The 19191-nt window shown below is 43.3% G+C and overlaps 1 protein-coding gene across 2 annotated transcripts in view; it reads left to right on the top strand.

Moving 5' to 3' along the window:
* Positions 1-19191, top strand: part of C2CD2 (C2 calcium dependent domain containing 2) — a 37394-nt gene that overhangs the window by 1961 nt on the left and 16242 nt on the right. Inside the window, exons 2-8 of one of the 2 annotated variants that reach the window (XM_053969764.1) lie at positions 349-447; positions 8918-9037; positions 9367-9468; positions 12516-12638; positions 12956-13046; positions 16283-16391; positions 18346-18407. In XM_053969764.1, the coding sequence (XP_053825739.1) occupies positions 349-447; positions 8918-9037; positions 9367-9468; positions 12516-12638; positions 12956-13046; positions 16283-16391; positions 18346-18407 (706 nt within the window). Of the gene's footprint in view, positions 1-348; positions 448-8917; positions 9038-9366; positions 9469-12515; positions 12639-12925; positions 13047-16282; positions 16392-18345; positions 18408-19191 lie in introns of both variants that reach the window. The other variant, XM_053969763.1, reaches the window with a different exon arrangement.

The following is a 19191-nucleotide window of genomic DNA, read 5'->3' as shown; positions in this document are numbered from 1 at the left end:
TTAGTGGGCCAAACCAAACATGCCTTTTCAAACTGCAGCGCTGATAAATCTTTGCTGAAGAACAGCAGTTTTGCTGGACCCTGTTGTTCATGGACTTGGCTCTGCACTGTGTATACCTTGATATTCTACTACAGGGAGAGATGAGTTATGATTAGGCCCATAGCTATGTCCTAAGTATATGTTTTCAGGCTCTACCCTGTATTATGTAGTAAGGTGTCATGCAATTAATACATGGAAGTTTTTACATACATTTGCAATTCCAGGAACTTGACTGGCAGTGTATTTTTATCACTTGTTTTCAAGTGATGGGTTCATCACCTAACAGTGCTTCTTTTTTCTTCTTGTTAGGATTCTCAGTTGCTCACGTTTGAGGAAGATGACCCAGCAGAACCACTTGAGCTAGCAGTTAAAGAAGTTACCAGTGTTGTAAAGTCAGCTGGAGAGAAGGTAAACTTTGGATTTGTTGCCCTTCCGTGTACTTTGGGTCAGGAAATGTTTTATTAGTATTAGTGGAAGATTTATTTGTCAATAGATCTGTACCCTTGACCTGTGTTTGTTGAGGCAGGTAAGAGGCTGCCTCTCTAAAGAAGCTGTGCAAACTCTCTGCATTGATTCACTTCTTTTGCATGTTGTGAGCAGAGTGTGCTCCAGGGCTTCCACCAAATGCACAATAACCAGGGTTATGCCAAGTTCGTAGCTACGCCCTCAGTGAGCTCATGGAGCAGCCCTCTCCTCCACCTCCACAGTCCTGATGATGTTTCCCCATCCTATTGCTGAAGTGTGCAGTGGGAACTTCATTGAGAAGAAGGAAATTTTTCTCCTGGGACTGGCAAACATCTTTGTCTGCCTCTTGCTGTTTGTGTGGCTGATGACAGGTTTGCTTCCTAAGTGGGAGCTGAGTAAGGATCAGTGGAACAGGTGCAGAGTCCTGAGGGTGAAGTCTTGTATTCAGTGAGGAGCAAGTGATTTCTTTCCTCCTCTCCCATTGCAAATACTGGGAGGTGGTTCAGTGCCTGTGAAATTAAAATAAGGCAAAACGTGGCTTCTTGGAGCAGTAAAAATGCTTTAAAAAGGGAAAAAAAAATCTATATATGTTTATTAGCAATGATAGCTCCTGCATTTTTGTCCTAGTGACTGTAAGTACCGGTTACATTAGGCACCTGCATCAAATTAGCCTAATGCTTTTCTTTTAGTTTTGTTTTGTTATTTTGCTTTGCTCATCTGATTTAGATGCTAAGCAGCTCTACTATGATTCCTTTGAAAACTATGCATGCTTATCTGCCTGATACACAACTTACAGGCACACCCTGACTGGTGGCAGCTGGGGATTGTTAACATGTAAAGCTGTTTGTGTACTTATTTGCTCCCTTTTTAAAAAAAAATTGTTTCAATACCCGTAGTCCCTGCCCCAGCAGTGGGGCTGGAGGGACTGGACTTGGTAGGGCTGTAGGGTTGGCACAAGTGTTCCTCTGTGTCACTGGAAGATGCCACGATGGGAAATTGTAAGGAGAGGGCACTGCTAGGTCTGAAAGTGATGTGCTGTGTCATGTGTGAAGGCAGGACCCCGGGGAGAGCTGCTGCAAATAACAGCACAAAAAACTGGTGTCTTGCAGTGCAGTGTCTAAAATGTTGCTGGAAGGGACAGGCAGGACTGGGTTGAGCCATTCCAGCATCTTAATCGAGGTGTTACGCTGCAGACAGAAATCTAATGTGGTTTCAAAACAGCTTAGACCAATAGAAGCACATTTTAAAATTTATTGGGATAAAACAGGTTTGTTTTCATACACTGGGTTCTTCTGAACTGTGCAAAAACCCATTTCAATAGTCTTGTGCAAAGCTGCTGGAAAAAGTTCTCTGAATCATTCTTACTCCTTCACTTGAGCTATAACCTGAATATTTATTTGAATTACAGGGTATAATAACCTTAGGGTGGCAGTCTGGTAGCTACTTTTCCTTATTCTTTAAATGCATACCTTTCTCTAAATACCTCAAGAGTTCTCTTATATGATAATTGTGTCTTATATTTCCTGAGGTAATACCAAGGGTGTTTGGTTTTTTTTTGGTGTTATCTTTTTTTGCCCCATCCTCTTCAAACTCTCAATGTTTGCATGTGAAATCAAAATCTCTCCCTGCAGCTTGGCCAAACTCAAAGTTCTGACAGAAATTGGTGTGTGCTGCACAGTGCAGTGCTGCAGACATGGTTGGAATGCTGCTGCTTCTCAGCTTGGCCCAAGCTGTGGTGATGGAACAGAGCTGCTCTGTGGCTGGAGGTTACACCACACTGCCCCTTGATAAAGCCTCTATTTATGTGTTGCCTTCACTCCAATTTTGGGCCAAAGCCTAAATATATAGAATGAAGTGGCCTGTTTTCATTGTGTGGTATTGGTTGTTTTGTTTTAATAAAGTAAACATTAGAAATATTCTTAGTCTTAGCTTTTTCTGCCAGCCTTTCCATTAGTGCAGTCTATTTCCAGAGGGCTTGAACTTCACAACAGAAACAGCAACAAAAAAGGCAATGAAAAAGAGGATTCTCTTGCTGAGGACTTGGCACAGAGGATTTGGATGGAGCAGGCTGTGATAGAAGTCTCCCTTATTTTTCTGTTTCATGCTCAAATGGAAAGGGGTAAAATTCCTTCAGAGTGCCATTCCTTTAATGTCACTGCTGCACTCCTATCTGGGACCATTCCTGGTGTTTATTTCTGGTTATTTTTGGTGGAGTGAACTACCCTGACTGTGATGTACAGTTCCTGTTGTCTTTTAACTCCCCTTTTTGCTTCAAAAGCCACCCCAGATCTTTGCTGCTTTAATAACTAGGGTTTTTTTACAAGCCTAGGTGGAATTCTAGCCCATGGAGATTTTTTTCCTTGGCTTTTTTTTTTGTTTTGATTTGTTTTTTGCACTAATATAATCCTTTCTTCTTAATATGTTTACTCTTCTTTAAATGGTGCTTGCTGTCAGTAAATGTATTATGAAGGGATTATATTTCCTTCTAGCTTTTGTTTAGCTTGCCTGCATAAGTTGCTCCTTAAATCTCCTTTTACAATGCTGTCCTGGCTCCTGAGTCTCTCCTATGCCCCCATTCTCAGCAGCAGCTCCAATTAAATCCATGTTTTTGAACTTGATGGCTGAAGGGCCACACAGCCCTACAGGTAAGGTCTCACAGTGCAAGGAGGCAGCTTCTTTTTGGCTCTGGAAGTAGTTTCCTGAGGGATTTTGGGCTCCAGTGTGCCTCTCCTGTGGCTGCTTCATGCTGTGAGTGCCTTGTTGCATCAAGGTCTCTCTCCCTGTGGTGCTGTCCTGATAATAAACTGTCCTTTGTGTGAGCAGGAGTTGTTAATTCTTACACACACACAAACACACTCTACATATTTTGTATTGCTCTCCTATGTTTCAAGGTCTTTCAGCTTTCCTGTGTGATGACCTTCCTTTATGTTGCTGTTTCCCAGCTTGTTTTCCTGAGCATCAAGTTTTCTTTCAGGTTTCTCCTGAGGTATTTTGGACTTTAACTGTGCAATGGGTTTGGGGCTCAAAAGAATCTTTGGTAACCTGTTTCCAGCTTTCACCTCCCTGCTCATTGTACTGTCCTCTCCCTTTCAAACATCCCAGTCCACCATAATGGGGGAGTGATGGAGTAAAAGCTTAATTGTTAGTGGGGCGAGCCTAGAGAAGTAAACAAGACAACATTAACATCTAACCTTCTTCAGAACTGAGTGCCTGGTCAGGGGAGGACATCGGGGTGGGGTTTGTTTGCTTCACTGGAGGTGATCCTGGGTTTGGCTCTGCCTGTCTTCCAGCTGCTGCTGCAGATGTGTGTGGGCCACCTATAGGCTTGTGCCACATCTGCCAGCTTGGCACAGGGATCAGGGAAGCCTTAACACCCCGACACAGAGGAGCTGTGTCTGCAGGTGAATCACTGTCCAAGCTACCACAGCACAAACTGGCAAACCTCTCCTGGAGTTTTCTGTCTCCTCTTGGTCTCTGTGTCTTCAGCTGTGCTGTGTCACAGACTGTTTGGAAAGGCTTGCATGGTAGTGGGGCCAAACTAGCAGTTCTAGTTCAGGTATTGATTTATATTCCCCTTTCTGAAATATGAGTACTGCTTCCTGTCTTTGCACTGTTTGATGTTCATTTGAATTTACTAGGTGGATTGAAAATTCTTCCTGTCCTGTCTCCTTGTACTCCCTGCTTGTTTATTTCATTCCCTCACTCCCCATTTTTTCCACCTATTTGAATTTGAATGTGTTGGTCTCAAAGGAGTGGATAAATTCACATGTTCCATCAACTTCTGCTTTGTTTCTATTGCTGACATGGCAACTCTTTCTCCTGCACTGAGTCCATCCCTCACCCTGCCTTCACCGTGGTGTTTACCACCATTTGGAAAACTGGTCTGAGGTTTTCACTGTATTTACAGCAAATTCATTTTGATACTGTCTCCTAAAAATCCACACCTGCCTGTGCCTGGGTTAGATATTGCATTTTCTCATCATCTCCCCTTTATTTGCCCTGGTCACTTGATCAATTGTTTGGGTAAAGAAGGAGTGGAGGAGAAGTTGGAGAAACCCCAGAAGAAATGAAGGAATTGGCTCTGGTAACTATGAAAATCATGTAATTCTTCTGAACAGCTGAGTGCTAATGACAGTCAAAAGGCAGAAGTTTTTGACTTGAAAAATTTTCTTGTGGTGAGGTTTTCAGCCAAGCACACAAGCTGTCTGCGTGGCCATTGACAAGATAAGTTTTCCATGCCAAAAATAAGAGCCTGCTCATAGTAGAACCCTGTGAGACAGATGGGAAATTGTGAGGGTCCTAAATCTTACAGTGAGATCTCACAGTGAGATTTCACTGTGTGGCTGCCTCGTGGTTAATTCTGATTCTCTAGTGAAAATGTTAAATATTTGTATTAGTTACATACTACTGAGTAACCTCAAGTAACCTGCTCTTTCTGGAAGTAAATACTAAGTGCAGTAAAATGAATTTCCTTCTAGAATACAAACAAAAAAGACAATCAAGGCCCATACTGCTGGGGGTTTTACAAACACATGTGGTGTGGTCAGGGCCTGGGGAAGGTGAGGGAAATGTTACCCATCAGGGCTGTCAGAACTTCCCCCTGAAGCACAGCCAGGGAGGGAACCTGCTGCTGCACTTGGGGAGGGAAGAGTAAAGAAAAGGGAACAAATTAATTTGTAATGCACAAATTAATGGGGTGCCAGGGCCAAAACTGAAACCTCAAGGCAAGAAGGCACCATGTGTGAGGAGCAGGGGCACCATGGTGCTTCTTGAGATGAAGCAGCTTCTGCTGCTACTTCAGGAAGGAAAAAACAGATTTTGAAACCTGTCCAGAGGAACTGCAAAGGGAAAAAGTCTGGATATAGAGGGGGAGGGCAAAGTGGAGGAAGGGTTTTAATAGCTGTGGGTACACAAGTTTGGCCACTTGACTTTCTCAGGGAAAATAGTCTTGCTTAACCCACAGTGCTTTTTCAGTCTCCTTTGTTCCTGTGGTTGCTTATCTGGAAGAGAATTACTTTTAGGATAATTGTACTCAGATTTTTAGGTATGTGTGAGCAGGCTGTGTCACAGCATCTGCAGCTCAGTGGAGCTGAGTGCCAGCATCTCCCATATGGGGAACTGAGCCCAGCCAGGTCTGGGAGTTCTGGCCACTGCAGCTCATCCCATCATGAGGATGTCAGGTCAGGGATGAGGAGGAGAGGCTGGAAACAGCAGGAATAACCCTGGCAGTGAGTGATTAAGTGCCAGCTGTGCATGGGGAGTGATAGCAGAGGACTGAGGAGGAGCAGGGACACAAAGGTACCTGAGGAAGGGCTGGGAACTCCTTCCATGGGAGAACCCAAAGCAAATGGAGAGAAGGGTGTTTGTGTCAAGGGAGGTGCTGGAGGGAGAAAATACCTTGATATTGGTTTCTTTGTGCTGCTACTTCACCTCACCCTATTTCTGCTAATTTAGGAGCTGTGTCTTGCCCAGAGGTAGGATCACAAAGAGTGGGGGGTGACCCCTCTGGGAGCTCAGAATCAGCTGCTCCCAGCTGCTGTGCAGGGCTTGGTTTTTAAAGAACAGTTTGTTATAAAAGTGACAGGTTTTCTAGACTCTAAAACACAAAGGGTTGATAACTGGGGATGTCTCTGGTAAGGGGAATGGGAGAGAGAACAAGGAATATAAATTAAATTTAAGGAGAATTCTCATCCTATCAGTCCAGGTTCCTCTGGTTTCTTGTGGACACCTATCCTTCCTCTTTATCCCACTGCCAACCAGAAAGGGCTGCTTTGCCTGGCCCTCCCTTCTCCAGCTCTTCATCTGTGCAGAGAAAATGAATTTGAGGAAGCAGGTTGGAACAAGGCGGGGGAAAAGGAGCGGAGCATGGGAGGCTTCAGCGTTTTTCTTTGTGTGCCTGCCATGGGGGAAGTGGCCTACATATTTCTGCTTGGGTCTATCAAAATCACCTGCTACACTTCTAAAGGAATGTCACTCAGCAAGGCAAGCAGCAGCTGCAATCTCTTTAATCACCTTTTCACCACTTGTGGCAGCATCGGAGATGAAAACTAAGTCTCTTTCTCTTCAAATTCTAGCCCAGATTTCTGCTTCTCTCAGTATTCTGACTCCATCATCCATCCTGCTCCCAGAACAAAGGGATTCACCTGGCATAAATACATATCATTTTCTATTTACAAACATGGAACCAATCCTTTTGATGATTGGATTAAAAATTGACAGGTGGCTGTATGTGAGTACCACAATTTTTTTAGTTAAAGTGAGGGCAGAGGGGGAGTAGGGCTTAGTAGATGTCATTGGCAGAAAATAAATTAACCAAGGAGACTAAAAGTCCAAACTTCACTGGTCTGGGCTTTGAAATGAATGGTAAAAATACATATAAAAAACTGATTTAGCATCTCTTGACAAAACGCAGAAAGAAAAATGAAAGTTCTGCCACCTGCAGTGTCTGTTTCCATCCTTTACTTGGAATTAAACATGATTAAGAAATAAGTGGCACATGAACTCAGTTGTCAGCTCTCTGGCCACACTTTTATTTCTTTTAAAAACATTAATCAACCATATACTTGGCAACCTTGGCTCTTGGACATCCAGAAATTCCAGATGAATGGCTCTGCATTGCATGTACAGCAAGTCCAACTTGTTCTGAATGCACTGAACTTCCTGTGGATGTGTGGAAAAAACATGTATGGATGATAAGACACTGCATTTAGGATATGGAAGTGGCAGCAGTTTTTGCATCAGACCTGTCCTTTTTTCTCCTCTTTCCTCAATAAAGAGGGAAGAACCTTTTCCAAGACTTTAAAGAGTCACTGTGTCAATCCATTTCTTTGAATGAAAGGAGTGATTCTATGTTTCATCTCAGCTATAAGTAAAACAAGCAGCTGGAAGCAGCTGGGCTCTTTGTTCTTGTTAGCTATTAAAAATCCTTTCTATTTTACCATAATACTGGGTGTTGGTGTTGTTTGTGTAGGATTAAGGTCAGAAATCACTTCTGAAGGAGTGTGGACTTTGGGAAAGGGGAGAGGTGAGGTGGACTCATTTGTCCACTTCTAAACTATAATTTGCAAAGATATAACCTGAAAAGGCAAATCTTACTGCTTGTGGGTGTGGTTGTGATTTTTATTTGTCATATCCACCTCCCCACCCCCTACTCCTTTGTAATTAAGTCTCTACCTTAATGGATGTACTCAGGCCCTTGATAAAGCCCTGGCCATCCTTAAAATGTACCCCAGAGAGCCCAGGGAGATGAAATGTATTTAAGGAGAGACTGATAAGGATCTTCCAGGAGTTACGTGATTCCTCTCAAAGCTTTCAGCTTCAATTCCAGTGCCCATAAGTGGAGCAGTAAGTGCACAAACACAATTTAATAGCACCATGCAGAGTTTTTGTCAGACAAACCTTGCAGGGAGTTATTTGTCTGTGCATTGCATTGACCTGGTTCCCTCTGCCTGAGTCAGTGTGAGGAGGGCCCAGCTGTCCTTTCCCCAGTGGAGCTGTGGGGACAGTAACCACAGAGGGATGGGGACAAGCAGCTCTCCTCCACCAGCACATCTGTTTGCAAAACAAACATGCCTCTATGGTGTGATGAATAATTTCTGACTTCCACCCCATGGGCTTTCCTGTGCTGCCAGGAGCCCTCCAGGAATTTCTGCACACTCCAGGAATTCTGCATGGCAGCTCCAGCAGCTCAGTCAGTTTGCAGAGGGGAGGGAGCAAAAACTGTCCACTGTTTACAAGCTCAGTGTGACAACAAGTTAAATTACTGCTCCTAAAAGTGCAGTGCAGTCAAGTGGCACTCAGACTTTTCCCATTTAGCTTTGTCACCACATTTCAGGCTTTCTTGGTTTGGTCAAAGGTTTGAATAAATTCTTAAAGGCTCCTGCTCCTTTTTACCCACTGAGAGCTGGAATTACTCAGACAGAATCCTCTGCTGTAACAGCAGGTTTATACCAAAGTTTCACATTTGTAGGATACCACTGAATTGAAAATTGTGTGGTAAATCAGCTGTCCTGTTGTAGGCTACTTAGCTCAGAGCAGGAGTGGAAGAAGAACAAACATCTTTGCCCTCTTGGAACTTTAATACATAGATCTGTGAAATGGAAAGGAGTCCTTGTCAGGCAAGGAGTTACTTCTGAATTAGGTAATAATACAAAAGAAATTTTGGGAAATGCCATGATTTGCAGGTATTAGATTTCATGTACAGATTTGAACACTTGAACTATGTGCTTTTAGAAGAATGTGCAGAAGGAGGTGGGAACATTAATGAAATTGCTTAGAAATTACCCACCTGTGCAACTTAGCAGAATTCTGCTAGCTTAAATTCCTTTCTTATTTTCTTTCTTGCCTTCACCAGACCTTCTGAAGACTAATTTCTTTTCCCCTTCATTTCCTCTCGTCCTTTTCCTTTCTCCAGGTGGTTTCTTGCAATGTTGTGGGAGATTCTGTGAAATTCCTCGTTGCTGTCTCAGCCCCTCCACCCACAGCTGCTGAAGCTCAGTCGTATTTTGTGAAGCTGTCCCCAGTCCACCTGCAGGTAAAGTCTTAAGTGTTGTTCTCTCTTCCCTTCCTTTTGTTTCCCCTCTGGGGCAAATGGTAAATACAGAAATTAAGCTGCCTCTTCAGGAGACTGGGGATAAATAACATGTTGGGTAGACTACTTGGATATCTAGAACAATTCCCTTTTTTAAGTGGCATGAACTCTCAAAGCTTAAGCAACTTCTGCCTCCTTAGAGTGTCACTTTGGAGCTACCTACTCAGAAACTGGTGTCATTCTTCCTGTGACGAGCCTTAACGTGGAGATTGACCAACAATTTCCTTCCGGGACACCACAACACTCTACAATAACTCTTTTCCTGTCCACAGCTTCAGCTTTATGTGAAAGACAAAGGAGAAGATGTCAAAGTTGAGTGGTTCCTCATTAACACCGAAGAAATCAACTTTGAAATCCAGCCAGCAGTGCAGGAGGTCAGTCAGTAAGTTTTATTTGTTGTAATGGTAGAGCAGATGGGTCTCCATCCCCTTGGTCCAAAATGTGGTGCAAAGCATCTCCCATGGATCATCTATCAAACCCCTACACCTCTGAAATCCAGCAACACCTCTCAAGATCACTGAAACAAGTCTGTATTTGACAGACAAATGACTTTGCAAACATCTTTCATCCAAATTCAAGGTGTGGAAAATGTCTGTTCCTAATTATCTTCTCTCAGAACACTTCTAAAATAATTTTAAAACTCCCAGTTGTTGTGGTATTTCCATCAAAGCAATTAAAACATTGCTTCTTCCCTAAATTAAATAAGTTTTGAAATCTGGCAGCAATAGATCAGGAATGGCTGTGAAAAATACAGTTATTTAAGGAAATGATGGATGATCTAAAGATATTTTGATGCTGGAATTGCACCTGAGCTTTGTATATGAGCACTGATTCATTGGGCTATCCCCTGCAAGAGGTTCATCTTGACTGGGATTCTCTTCTGTGTTTGACCCTTCACAGTTTTTTATTTTTGGCACAAATGTGGTGATTTAACTGTTTCCTACAACTGGGCGGAAGACTTGTTTGTGTTTTGTGATGTTGTTTTCTTGACTGAAGGCCTTGTTAAAAAATAATTTTATTGTAGAGTTGCTTCTAAAGACCTGTATTGAGAGAGCTACAATCATCATAATTTATTACCACAGCTTTTGTCTGTAAAAATGTGAAACTCATAACTAAAGACAGACAAGCCTTTTGAAGTGTGTTTTAATGTAGGTTTTACCATGCACACGTAGCATGGAAATGACTTTCATATGCTGGGGTGGCATGTTGATTATCCACATTTGAGCAGTCATTAACTATTAAATCCTTCCTGACAAACACAGATGACTCTGGTGCAGTCACTGGACTTCACAATCAGCTTTTTGCTAGGTGCCCAAGTCCAGCTTTGCAGAGTTGCACCTGTTCTGCTTTGCCTGCATTTTTAGAATGAGCCTGTGAAGCTCTTTATTCGTTAGAGGGCTTTATTTTCACTTTGAAGTTTGTACTAGCCCTTATGGAAGAGGAGAGGCAATAAACAAAGGGCTACAACCTGTGAGCAAGCTACACCTGAGAAATTGCTTCAGCTCCTAAACTTCAATGTCAGCTTTTGTGTCTTGTTTTCTTCCTCTTTCAGAAGCAATACTGTGTGTACAAACAAATACCTCTAATTACTTGTGATTATCTGCACAGTGGTTTTGACATCACACAAGCTGGGTTTAATAACCCATTTTCTCTTGGTAATGGCTGGGTGAACCTGCGTTGTGTTGGGCAACCTGGCTGACTGGTAGGGTTTGGATTTACACAATTTACATCATGTGCTGGTGTGCCCCAGGCTGACTGTGGTGTACACCCCTAGCCCAAGTCAAACCCAAAGTGAAACCTGTTGTCTTTATCATTTGGAGGTGGCAGTTAAGCCATTATGGCTTGTCTTGTTGAGGGAGTTGTGCTGGAGAGTTACTTTGCAAAAAAAGGATGGCTAAAAATGAGGCAGAGCTGACAGGAGCCTCTTCAATCAAATCTCCTTTCCAAATGACTATGGAAACAACAGCAAATACCTATGAACAGAAGTCCAGTGACTGAGGTTGCTGTTGTTACTGTTAAATAACAGATGTCACATTAGGCTGATGGCAAAACACGTGAGGCAGCTGGGGTTTTACAATTTAGGTAAGAGCAGGGGAGGGAAATTACCTCCAAAACAATGAAGACTAACCATAATTTATCTGCTTATTTAAGTAACTTAAGTAATGAAATTGCTGTTACTGAGGTTTTAAAAAGCCTAATTTACTGTGATCTTTATTAAAGTGAATGAGTATTATCTGTTTCCTTGGTGACTGTTTGAGGCCACATGGTGTAAACGCAGCAGATTTTTGTGGGACTGGCCAATGCTATTGTATGTTTTGAACACGTCATCAAAGGCCAGTTAGGTAAGAAGCAGTACAACAGGACTTCTGTACACAGCATTCCTGGGATTTTTTGTGAAACACCCTAAATGTTTCTGTTACACCTGGGTAGCTGGGAAAGGGCTGTTACTCCCAATCTCTTTGACATGTCCTGCAAGGTGCACATCAGTGAAGTCTCTCAGTGTGGTATCAGATGAGAAAAGATGGATGGGTCCTCTGGTTTTAGGTCAGATCTTTGTCTCCTACTTCAGCCTTTCCTTTAGAAAAGAAACCTCACTGAGATTTCAGAGCTGTTGAGTTTCAGACTGTCCTTTCTGGGACAGCTTGATTTAAAAATCTGTGCCCTGTAGGTAATTGAGCAGACAAAAACTCCTGAGGAGTGTGCTGTGAAAAGCAGGCGTTCTCCAGGAGCACAGGGAGGCCAGGGGCAGTTCAGTCTCTTCATTCACCTTAGAATTTATCATGTGAAGCTACCTGTGTGTACACAAAATCTGTGCTGTGTTCTGACCCCTCAGAGGTTGTGGTGCTGAGCACAGGTGGCCATGAGATTTTTTTATGGGCAAACAACAACTCAGTGCCCCAGAGCAGCACAACTCTGTCCATACACTGCACTTTTCAGCAAGGTTGAAGACCTCCAGGAGATGCTATAATATTTTTTTTTCAGAGCAGCACAGGATTAGTTTCTTCTCAGCTGCTGCAAGCTGGCATAGCTCCCATTAAATCAGTGGAATGGTGCAGATCTGCTTATCTGATGACCTGATCTGCTCTCTCAGGAGAGTACAGAGCAGTGCAGAATCTTTAAAACACCATCATAAGATAAAAACTGTTAAAGAAACTTCTGTTTTTGTAGCTAACAGCTGTGCCTTCCTAACTCTCAGAACAGCATGACTTATTCAGTGTTTAATTCTAGTTTTCCTTTAATGCATAATGGAGAAATTTAAGTAATTCTTTGCATGATCTATTGTTAAATGCTGGCAACAGAAACCGTGCGTCTCTCTCTGACAAAGCTAATGTTTGATGGCTTTGGTGGTTTAGGTATATACCAAATTAATTTTTGCCTCAACTTCTTCTGAGTTTTGAGCAGCCTGATTGTTTCCTCATAGGGACAGACAGCAGGGACATGTGCAATATCTGAAACGCTCAGAGATGTCTTGAAGAACCTCTTCAGCTCAGCTTCTCCATCTGTAGAGTTGAGTGTGAGGCCTGCAGATACAAAGGAGGTTCAGGTAAGGCTCATTCCTTCCAAAACCTTTTGAGAAGTGTCTTTCTGCTTAGTGCTTTTATTACACATTCATGGCTCACAGCTGAGTAAGTTTAACAGTGACAAGAACCACCTGGGACACATGTTTAGAACAACACAGCCCTTGGCAGTGGAGGCTTTGTGGTCACACCTCCCCTGTGGCTCCGTGTTGGTGTTCCAGCCCAGCTCACCTCCGCTTCCCTGTGCCAGCGTGGCACAAGGGCTTGGTGCTGGCATGTGCACAGTGCCCCTTGTCGTGGTTGCCTTTTGCAGAATGTACAGAACACGAGCCTTCTCCCTCAGGGCACGAGTCCTCCCAAGCCTCCCAGGGCTCACGACCTCAAGCTGCTGGTGAGGAACATCGCGGCGGAGCCGAGCGATCTCCGTGCTGCAGGTACCGCAGCCCAGGGGCTGCTGCTCCACTCCAGGCTGGCCTGGGCTTGGGGTTTCTTACTTTCCTTTCAGGCGAGGTAATGGTGGAAGTTCTGGGTTACAGCCTGCTGTCAAAAGAAGGTTTAAGAAGTTGCTGTATTCTGAGAAAGAGAATTCATAGAATCACGAATGGTTTGGGTTGGAAGGGACCTTAAAGCTCATCTCATTCCACCCCCTGCCATGGGTAGGGACACCTTCCACTGTCCCAGGCTGCTCCAAAACCCATCCAGCCTGGTCTTGAGCATTCCCAGGGATGGAGCAGCCACAGCTTCTCTGGGCAACCCGTGCCAGTGGTGACTTAATGTATATTTTAGTTTATTTGAGTATTTAAACATCTTGTTCTTCTTGTACAGAAATCCATCATTGCTGAAAACAGATTGAAATGACCACGTGTATAAAGCTGGCTGATTATTTTCTGGCTTCTAGTTTTAATTTCTAAAAGTTCTCACTTTGGCTGTACCCAAGATGAGGGGCTCAAATCCAACTCTCCATTAGCTGCTGGCAATGACGTTGGTTTGATTCAACGTTACCTTATTTTTCTTTACATTAGAGTGATTTGCAGATGTATCTCAAACTCTCCTTCTGTATTAGAAACTCCTGAAAGATTTTTTTTGTTGTTGTCAGGGACATTTTCCCCCAATGAAGTGCCTTTGCAGATAAAGAAAGAAGGAAGGTGCCTCTTGCAAGTGGAGAATGAAGCCAAAAAAGAGGTTACTGCCTAGTGAAGTTAGTGTTGGGTTTGGAAAGCAGCACCAGGCCTGTCTTGCAAGTGCTCAGACTTCTCCAAGTGCAGATTGAGGCACAGCTCAGATTCTCTCAGCAGAAATACAGATTGGAGGATCTGTTGTTTATAGCCACTAAACAATTCTGTAACAGTATTTTTAATGGAAGCTTGTGGCTGCTAAATTGGTCAAGGCAGTAGTTTCAGATAAATATATCCTACTTGCTGTTCTCCTTTTTTTCAGTGAGAGGTAATAGGTTCTGCCCTAGAGTCTTACATAATGTTGCTTTGCTCATCCTGGTTGGAAGTGATCCTCCTAAAAATCTCTGCAGAGCTTTTTAAAAAAAAAAAAAAACAAAAAAAACCAAATTATTTTTAAAGCAATTCTGGATCTCTTGGCTGTGAAATGTCCTTCATCAATAAAATATGCTGGCAAGTGCAACCCAGTTGAGTAGAAAGTGTCCCAGCCCACAGCAGGGGGTTTGGAATGAAATGATCTTTAGAATCCCTTCCATCCCAAACCATTCTGTGATTTATTACTACTCTACAATTTTGCAGTGCAGACTAAACTTTCCAAAAGATTGGGTCATTTTGCCTTGCTTTAAAAGTCATGAGATGAGATGAGATATCTTTGTGTGCATACAGTGCATAGAACACTGCACCTTCCCACAAAACAAGAGGAAAAAGAGACAATTCATGTGCTCTGCTCTGGGAACACAGATGCTGGGAGGCAAAATCCCCGTTTGCCATTCTAACAGGAGATGGAGGGAATTTTGCAGCTCCTGGAGTGCAAATATTTGGAACTGAGGATGAGAAATAAAACTTCATGATGGGGTTTAACTGGTACACTTGAAATCCAGTGGTCATCCTGCACAGCTGGAAAGGTGCTGGCTTCTGGACATAACCTACTGACTTTTAATTAATATTCCCTTCCCTTTTCCTGGCCTTCCCTTGCAATAATGAATTATCCTGTTGGAGCTCAGGCTCCATGGGACTGTGCAGTATTTCAGGCACAGATACACAGGGGGCTGAGGAGGGGCAGCTTGTCCATGCTGATGAAACCATGGGTGATTGATGGATGCTGACAGGGTTTATAGGAGCTCTGGCTCTCCTGTAGGTATCTTAGTTCAGCTGGTGAATACCCAGTAGTAGAACTGGTCTCTGCTTATGGGCTGTTTTTATCTCCTTGGTTTGTGTATGTAAACAAAGGTCACCCGAGATTTTGTACTACATGCCCTACAGGGAATACCTTAGGGCAACAGAGATTTCTGCTGGTAAGGAAAAAGCAGTTAGTTGTTTACAGCAAGGTGTCCAGGGCAGAAAAGCTGCAATACCCTGTTGGATACAGTTGGTTTGTGGCTCAGGTGTAGTTCCAGGCAGGGCTGTGCAGGGTCCCTGCCCTGGGCTGGGGACGTGGCAGCAGCACCAGGCTCAGAGACACATGGCTGGGGGAGCAGAAGCCAGCCCAGGCCCATGAGCTCAGGCTCAGCCCCTGTGAAAGCAGCTCAGCTGCTTCCTCTGGGGTCAGCTTGGATCCCAAATAAGCTGTGTGTACCCAGGGCTTTTTCTCCTCTAATCACCTCGCCAGGCCCAGGCTGCCTCTGTGCCTGAGACAGGGCTGATCCAGAGCCCAGAGCATCCCCAGAGAGCAACTGAGAGCTGCTCACAGCAAATACAAACCCAGATTCTTCTGGAGAGCTGGGGGCAGCATCTTTTGTTTGCTTCGCACACAGTCAGTACTGAGCTTTTGTTGCTTTCCTTGATGTGTTGGAAGTCTGGGTTTAAATTATTTCTGATGCTGTGAAAGGCATATTAAAGAAACTCTTTTAAGAGGAGCACATCAGGCAAACTATTTCCTCTTGGAGCAGCAGTAGAGCTACTCTTAATACGCCAATTTGCAACAATATCAAATTCCAAGATCAACGCAGAGATAAGTCTGCAACAGTGCTTTAAAACTTGTTAAAAACCACAGTGCAGGAACCACTGTGAATTAGCACTGCTGTCATCAGCCACTTGCCAGCAGAAAAAACTTCTTTTCATGTCCAGATAAACCACTGTGACTGTGGCCAGGAGGAACGTAGAAAACTTCTAGTTTTGTTTAAAGCAGCTTGTAAACAACTTCACTCCCTCCCCGCCTCACACCCACAACATCACCTGCTCACTCTTTGTCTTCCCCATCTTTTTGGATCGTTTTATGCCTGCATTTTATTGCTTCATGACAGGATTTAAATTGGGCTGTCACGTTTCACAGTGTGTGGGGTAGTTCATAAGACAGCAGTGGTGCAATAGTGACCTTTGCCATGAATGTCCTCGGTGTACAAACCAAGGGATGGCATTTATTCTGTGGGAGGGTGAGAAAGTGTCTGCAAAAGTCAGTTCAGAAGTGCAGTGTGCAAGGAAAGGGGTTTCTTTGCACTAAGTGGCCTCGTGTTGACAGAGCATTAATAACTGGCTACTGATTTTTCTTGCCCTTACAGGCAGCACAGACCTTGTGTGTATAGCTCAGTTGAATGACCCTATGCAGAAGTTTTCCAGCTCTGTAGCCAAAAATGCTGCACATCCCTTTTGGAAGGAAGAGTTTATCTTGTAAGTAACTTACCTACTGAGAATACTTTGACACTAAAGCACCTTCTTTTTTTCTTTAACTGTGTGAGAGAAGAATGGCATTTTGAAATAGGTCCATTCCTGGCCTTTCTCTGTGTGGCCTCAGAGAAATCTGGAGCTGCTGAGGACTTCAGGATATCTGATTACCCTCTGCATGGATATGAGATACAGCTCTCTACGTGTTCCATGATACATGATTCTAGTAGATGGCAGCAGTCACAGGCATAATAAATCACCTCATGCTTTCCTACAGTGCCAGAAAAGAAGTGTTAACAAGGTTTTGAAGTCACTTTACTGTGAAAACTGCATTTGAGGAAATCTAATGTCTCTCCATTCCCTCCCCTGAGTGGAAAAACAAAGGTGCAAAAACAATTGAGCATCTAAAAGAATGGTGGCCATGACTAAAAAGGGAGTGTAAAACTTAACTAGATTTTCTTTCTCCTGTAGAACAAAAAAAGGGACTTTCAGGCAGCCTGCACAATATTATGTGATTTACACAACTGCTGTAAATAGGGTCAAAAGTGAGCCGTTCTAAAACTATTTTTATTTTCACTTTCTAACAGCAGAGCAAAAATGGCTTCTGAGGTGCATGAGTTTAGGAAAGGGGGGACTCACTGATGAACTTTGTTTTCTGAAATATCACAAAGTGCTTCAGCCAATGGCTCTGTGATTCACTTCAGCCATCTGTTGGTGGAACAGCACCAGGGCTGCAGAGCAGACAAGTTCCCAGCAGTTTGGGACAGGAAGTTTGTAAGAATAATACCCTTTTCCAACTGAAAGGGCTGAGAGAGGGCAGGCAGGATGTGATTAACTTGACTGGAATTTGGCCTTGACACGAGGAATAATGCTGGGGTTTCCACACTGCTTTTCAGAAGTGCATGAGGTAAGCCTGGGGGCTTTTACAGATAAATGATTAGGATTTTGGCAGGGGTTTTTGAACTTCTTTCAAGTTCCTCTGCCCTTTTCTTTCTTCAGAGCCAAAAATATCCTCCACTCTGAACACCACTGTACTGACCATGTCAGACTCTGCTTTAGCTTCATGACAAAGCAGCAGTAGTGCCATCAAGGTGCTCCTTTCCATGTTTTGGGGTGCAGGAAGGGTGGGAATGTCAGGGAGAAACTTAAAATCTGCTGCATGATGATGTATCACAGCATCTAATGGTGGTGGGGTGTCTGCAGCCAGGATCACACCATCCTGAAACAAGGACATGGCAAAATGAAATACATGTTTGCATGCCCTTAGGGTTTTTGGCAGAATACCTGCTGAGAGGGGTATAAAATAAAGTTTTGCTGGAGGGTTCTTCAGTAGGTACCCAGTTTGCTCCACTGTGTCAGTCAGAGGAAAGGTTTTGTATCTGTTGTCTGGTCCATCTTAGGAAGCACCACGTGTGTAATTCTGAGAGTAGCTCACCTGGGTTTTGTCACACAAAAACTCCTCTTGTTGGCTTACAGCGTCCTTGAGTCTTGTTTTGGAAAAGTGATACTGACTCTTCTCATGTAAAGCTGTAACTACTTTTGTTTTCTTGCATCTGTCCTGTTTTTGCAGGACACTTTTCCTGCTTTGACAGGGATGTTGATTGAGCCTGTTCCAGCATCTTGACTTACAAAGTTGATCCTGCCAGGAGAAACAAAGCTTTTTGGTGTTGTGGTGTAGCAGTCAGACTAGGAACCATCTTCAGCATGGAGGGCAGCGTTTGTCAGCTCCTGGGGAGAAGAAAAGCCTCTGAAATTCAACAAATTGAACCTGTGCAAAAGTGAGGGAGGGACCCAAGCCATGGCTTTTTACTGTGATCCCTTTAGTCACTCTTACCCACCTGCAAGGTGCAGTGCTTGGCTTGGAGAGGGCTGAGAACAGCTGGGGAAAGGGGAATACCTACACGGGAAGGAAAACCTGCTTGGGCTGCAAAGATCTAACGTGGTTTTGTTTCCTTCACAGTGAACTAAGTGCCAAATCAAAAGCATTGCAACTGCAAATAGTAGAAGACGGAAAGTTGGATAGTAAGTATTTTAAGACTGAGTTATTTTGCATGATCAGCATGTGAGCTTTGCTGAGTGTTGACAGAAGTCCCCTTTTATTTCTGGATGGCCACAGAAACTGTGAGATCATGGGTGGAAGGAGAATACCCTGACCAGGTGCCTGAGTTGAAGTTACAGAGAATCTTTGAGTTTCTTTCTAGATTGTCAGCACACTGAGTCTTGCAGGTGCTGATATCCTGTATTTTTCCATCTTCTAAACATCTAACAGATCCACTGTGAACTTTTTCTGTTTCAAGTTCAGCTTGTGAGTTCTTTCTGTGGCTGAAGGGGAATCATGGAGGTTAATTGTAAATCCTTCCTTTCAAGTCCCAGGGAGTGCGTAACAATTCACGTATGAAAATCACAATCGGGTGTAAAACACTCCAATTCTGATTATGTTGGATTAAATATAAAACATGGGGGCTCAAACATTTTTACAACTCGATTCTGTTGTTTCAGAATTATTTTTAATAATCTAGATATACAAAGTTGTGCAATATCTTGCTTATGATACGTGATTATTGGAGGGATTGTAAAGTCAAAAGCTTTAAAAAATTTCTGATGTGGATGCTATTTTTTATTTTTTAAAAAAATATGTATGTGGAGTCAGCAAACTTGTGTTTTTCTTGGACAAAATGTAGTCTTGACTGTACCTAAACATCTTTAGTCTTTCAAACAACACCAGGAATGTTCTACATCCCAACTTTCAGCCTGGTTTCCTGAAGAAAAAGTTCCCAGTGGATTGCACTGACAATTCTCTTCCTCC

Source organism: Vidua macroura, chromosome 2, assembly GCF_024509145.1.
Source record: "Vidua macroura isolate BioBank_ID:100142 chromosome 2, ASM2450914v1, whole genome shotgun sequence".
Lineage (NCBI taxonomy): Eukaryota > Metazoa > Chordata > Aves > Passeriformes > Viduidae > Vidua > Vidua macroura.
This window is presented reverse-complemented; position numbering and strand designations above follow the sequence as displayed.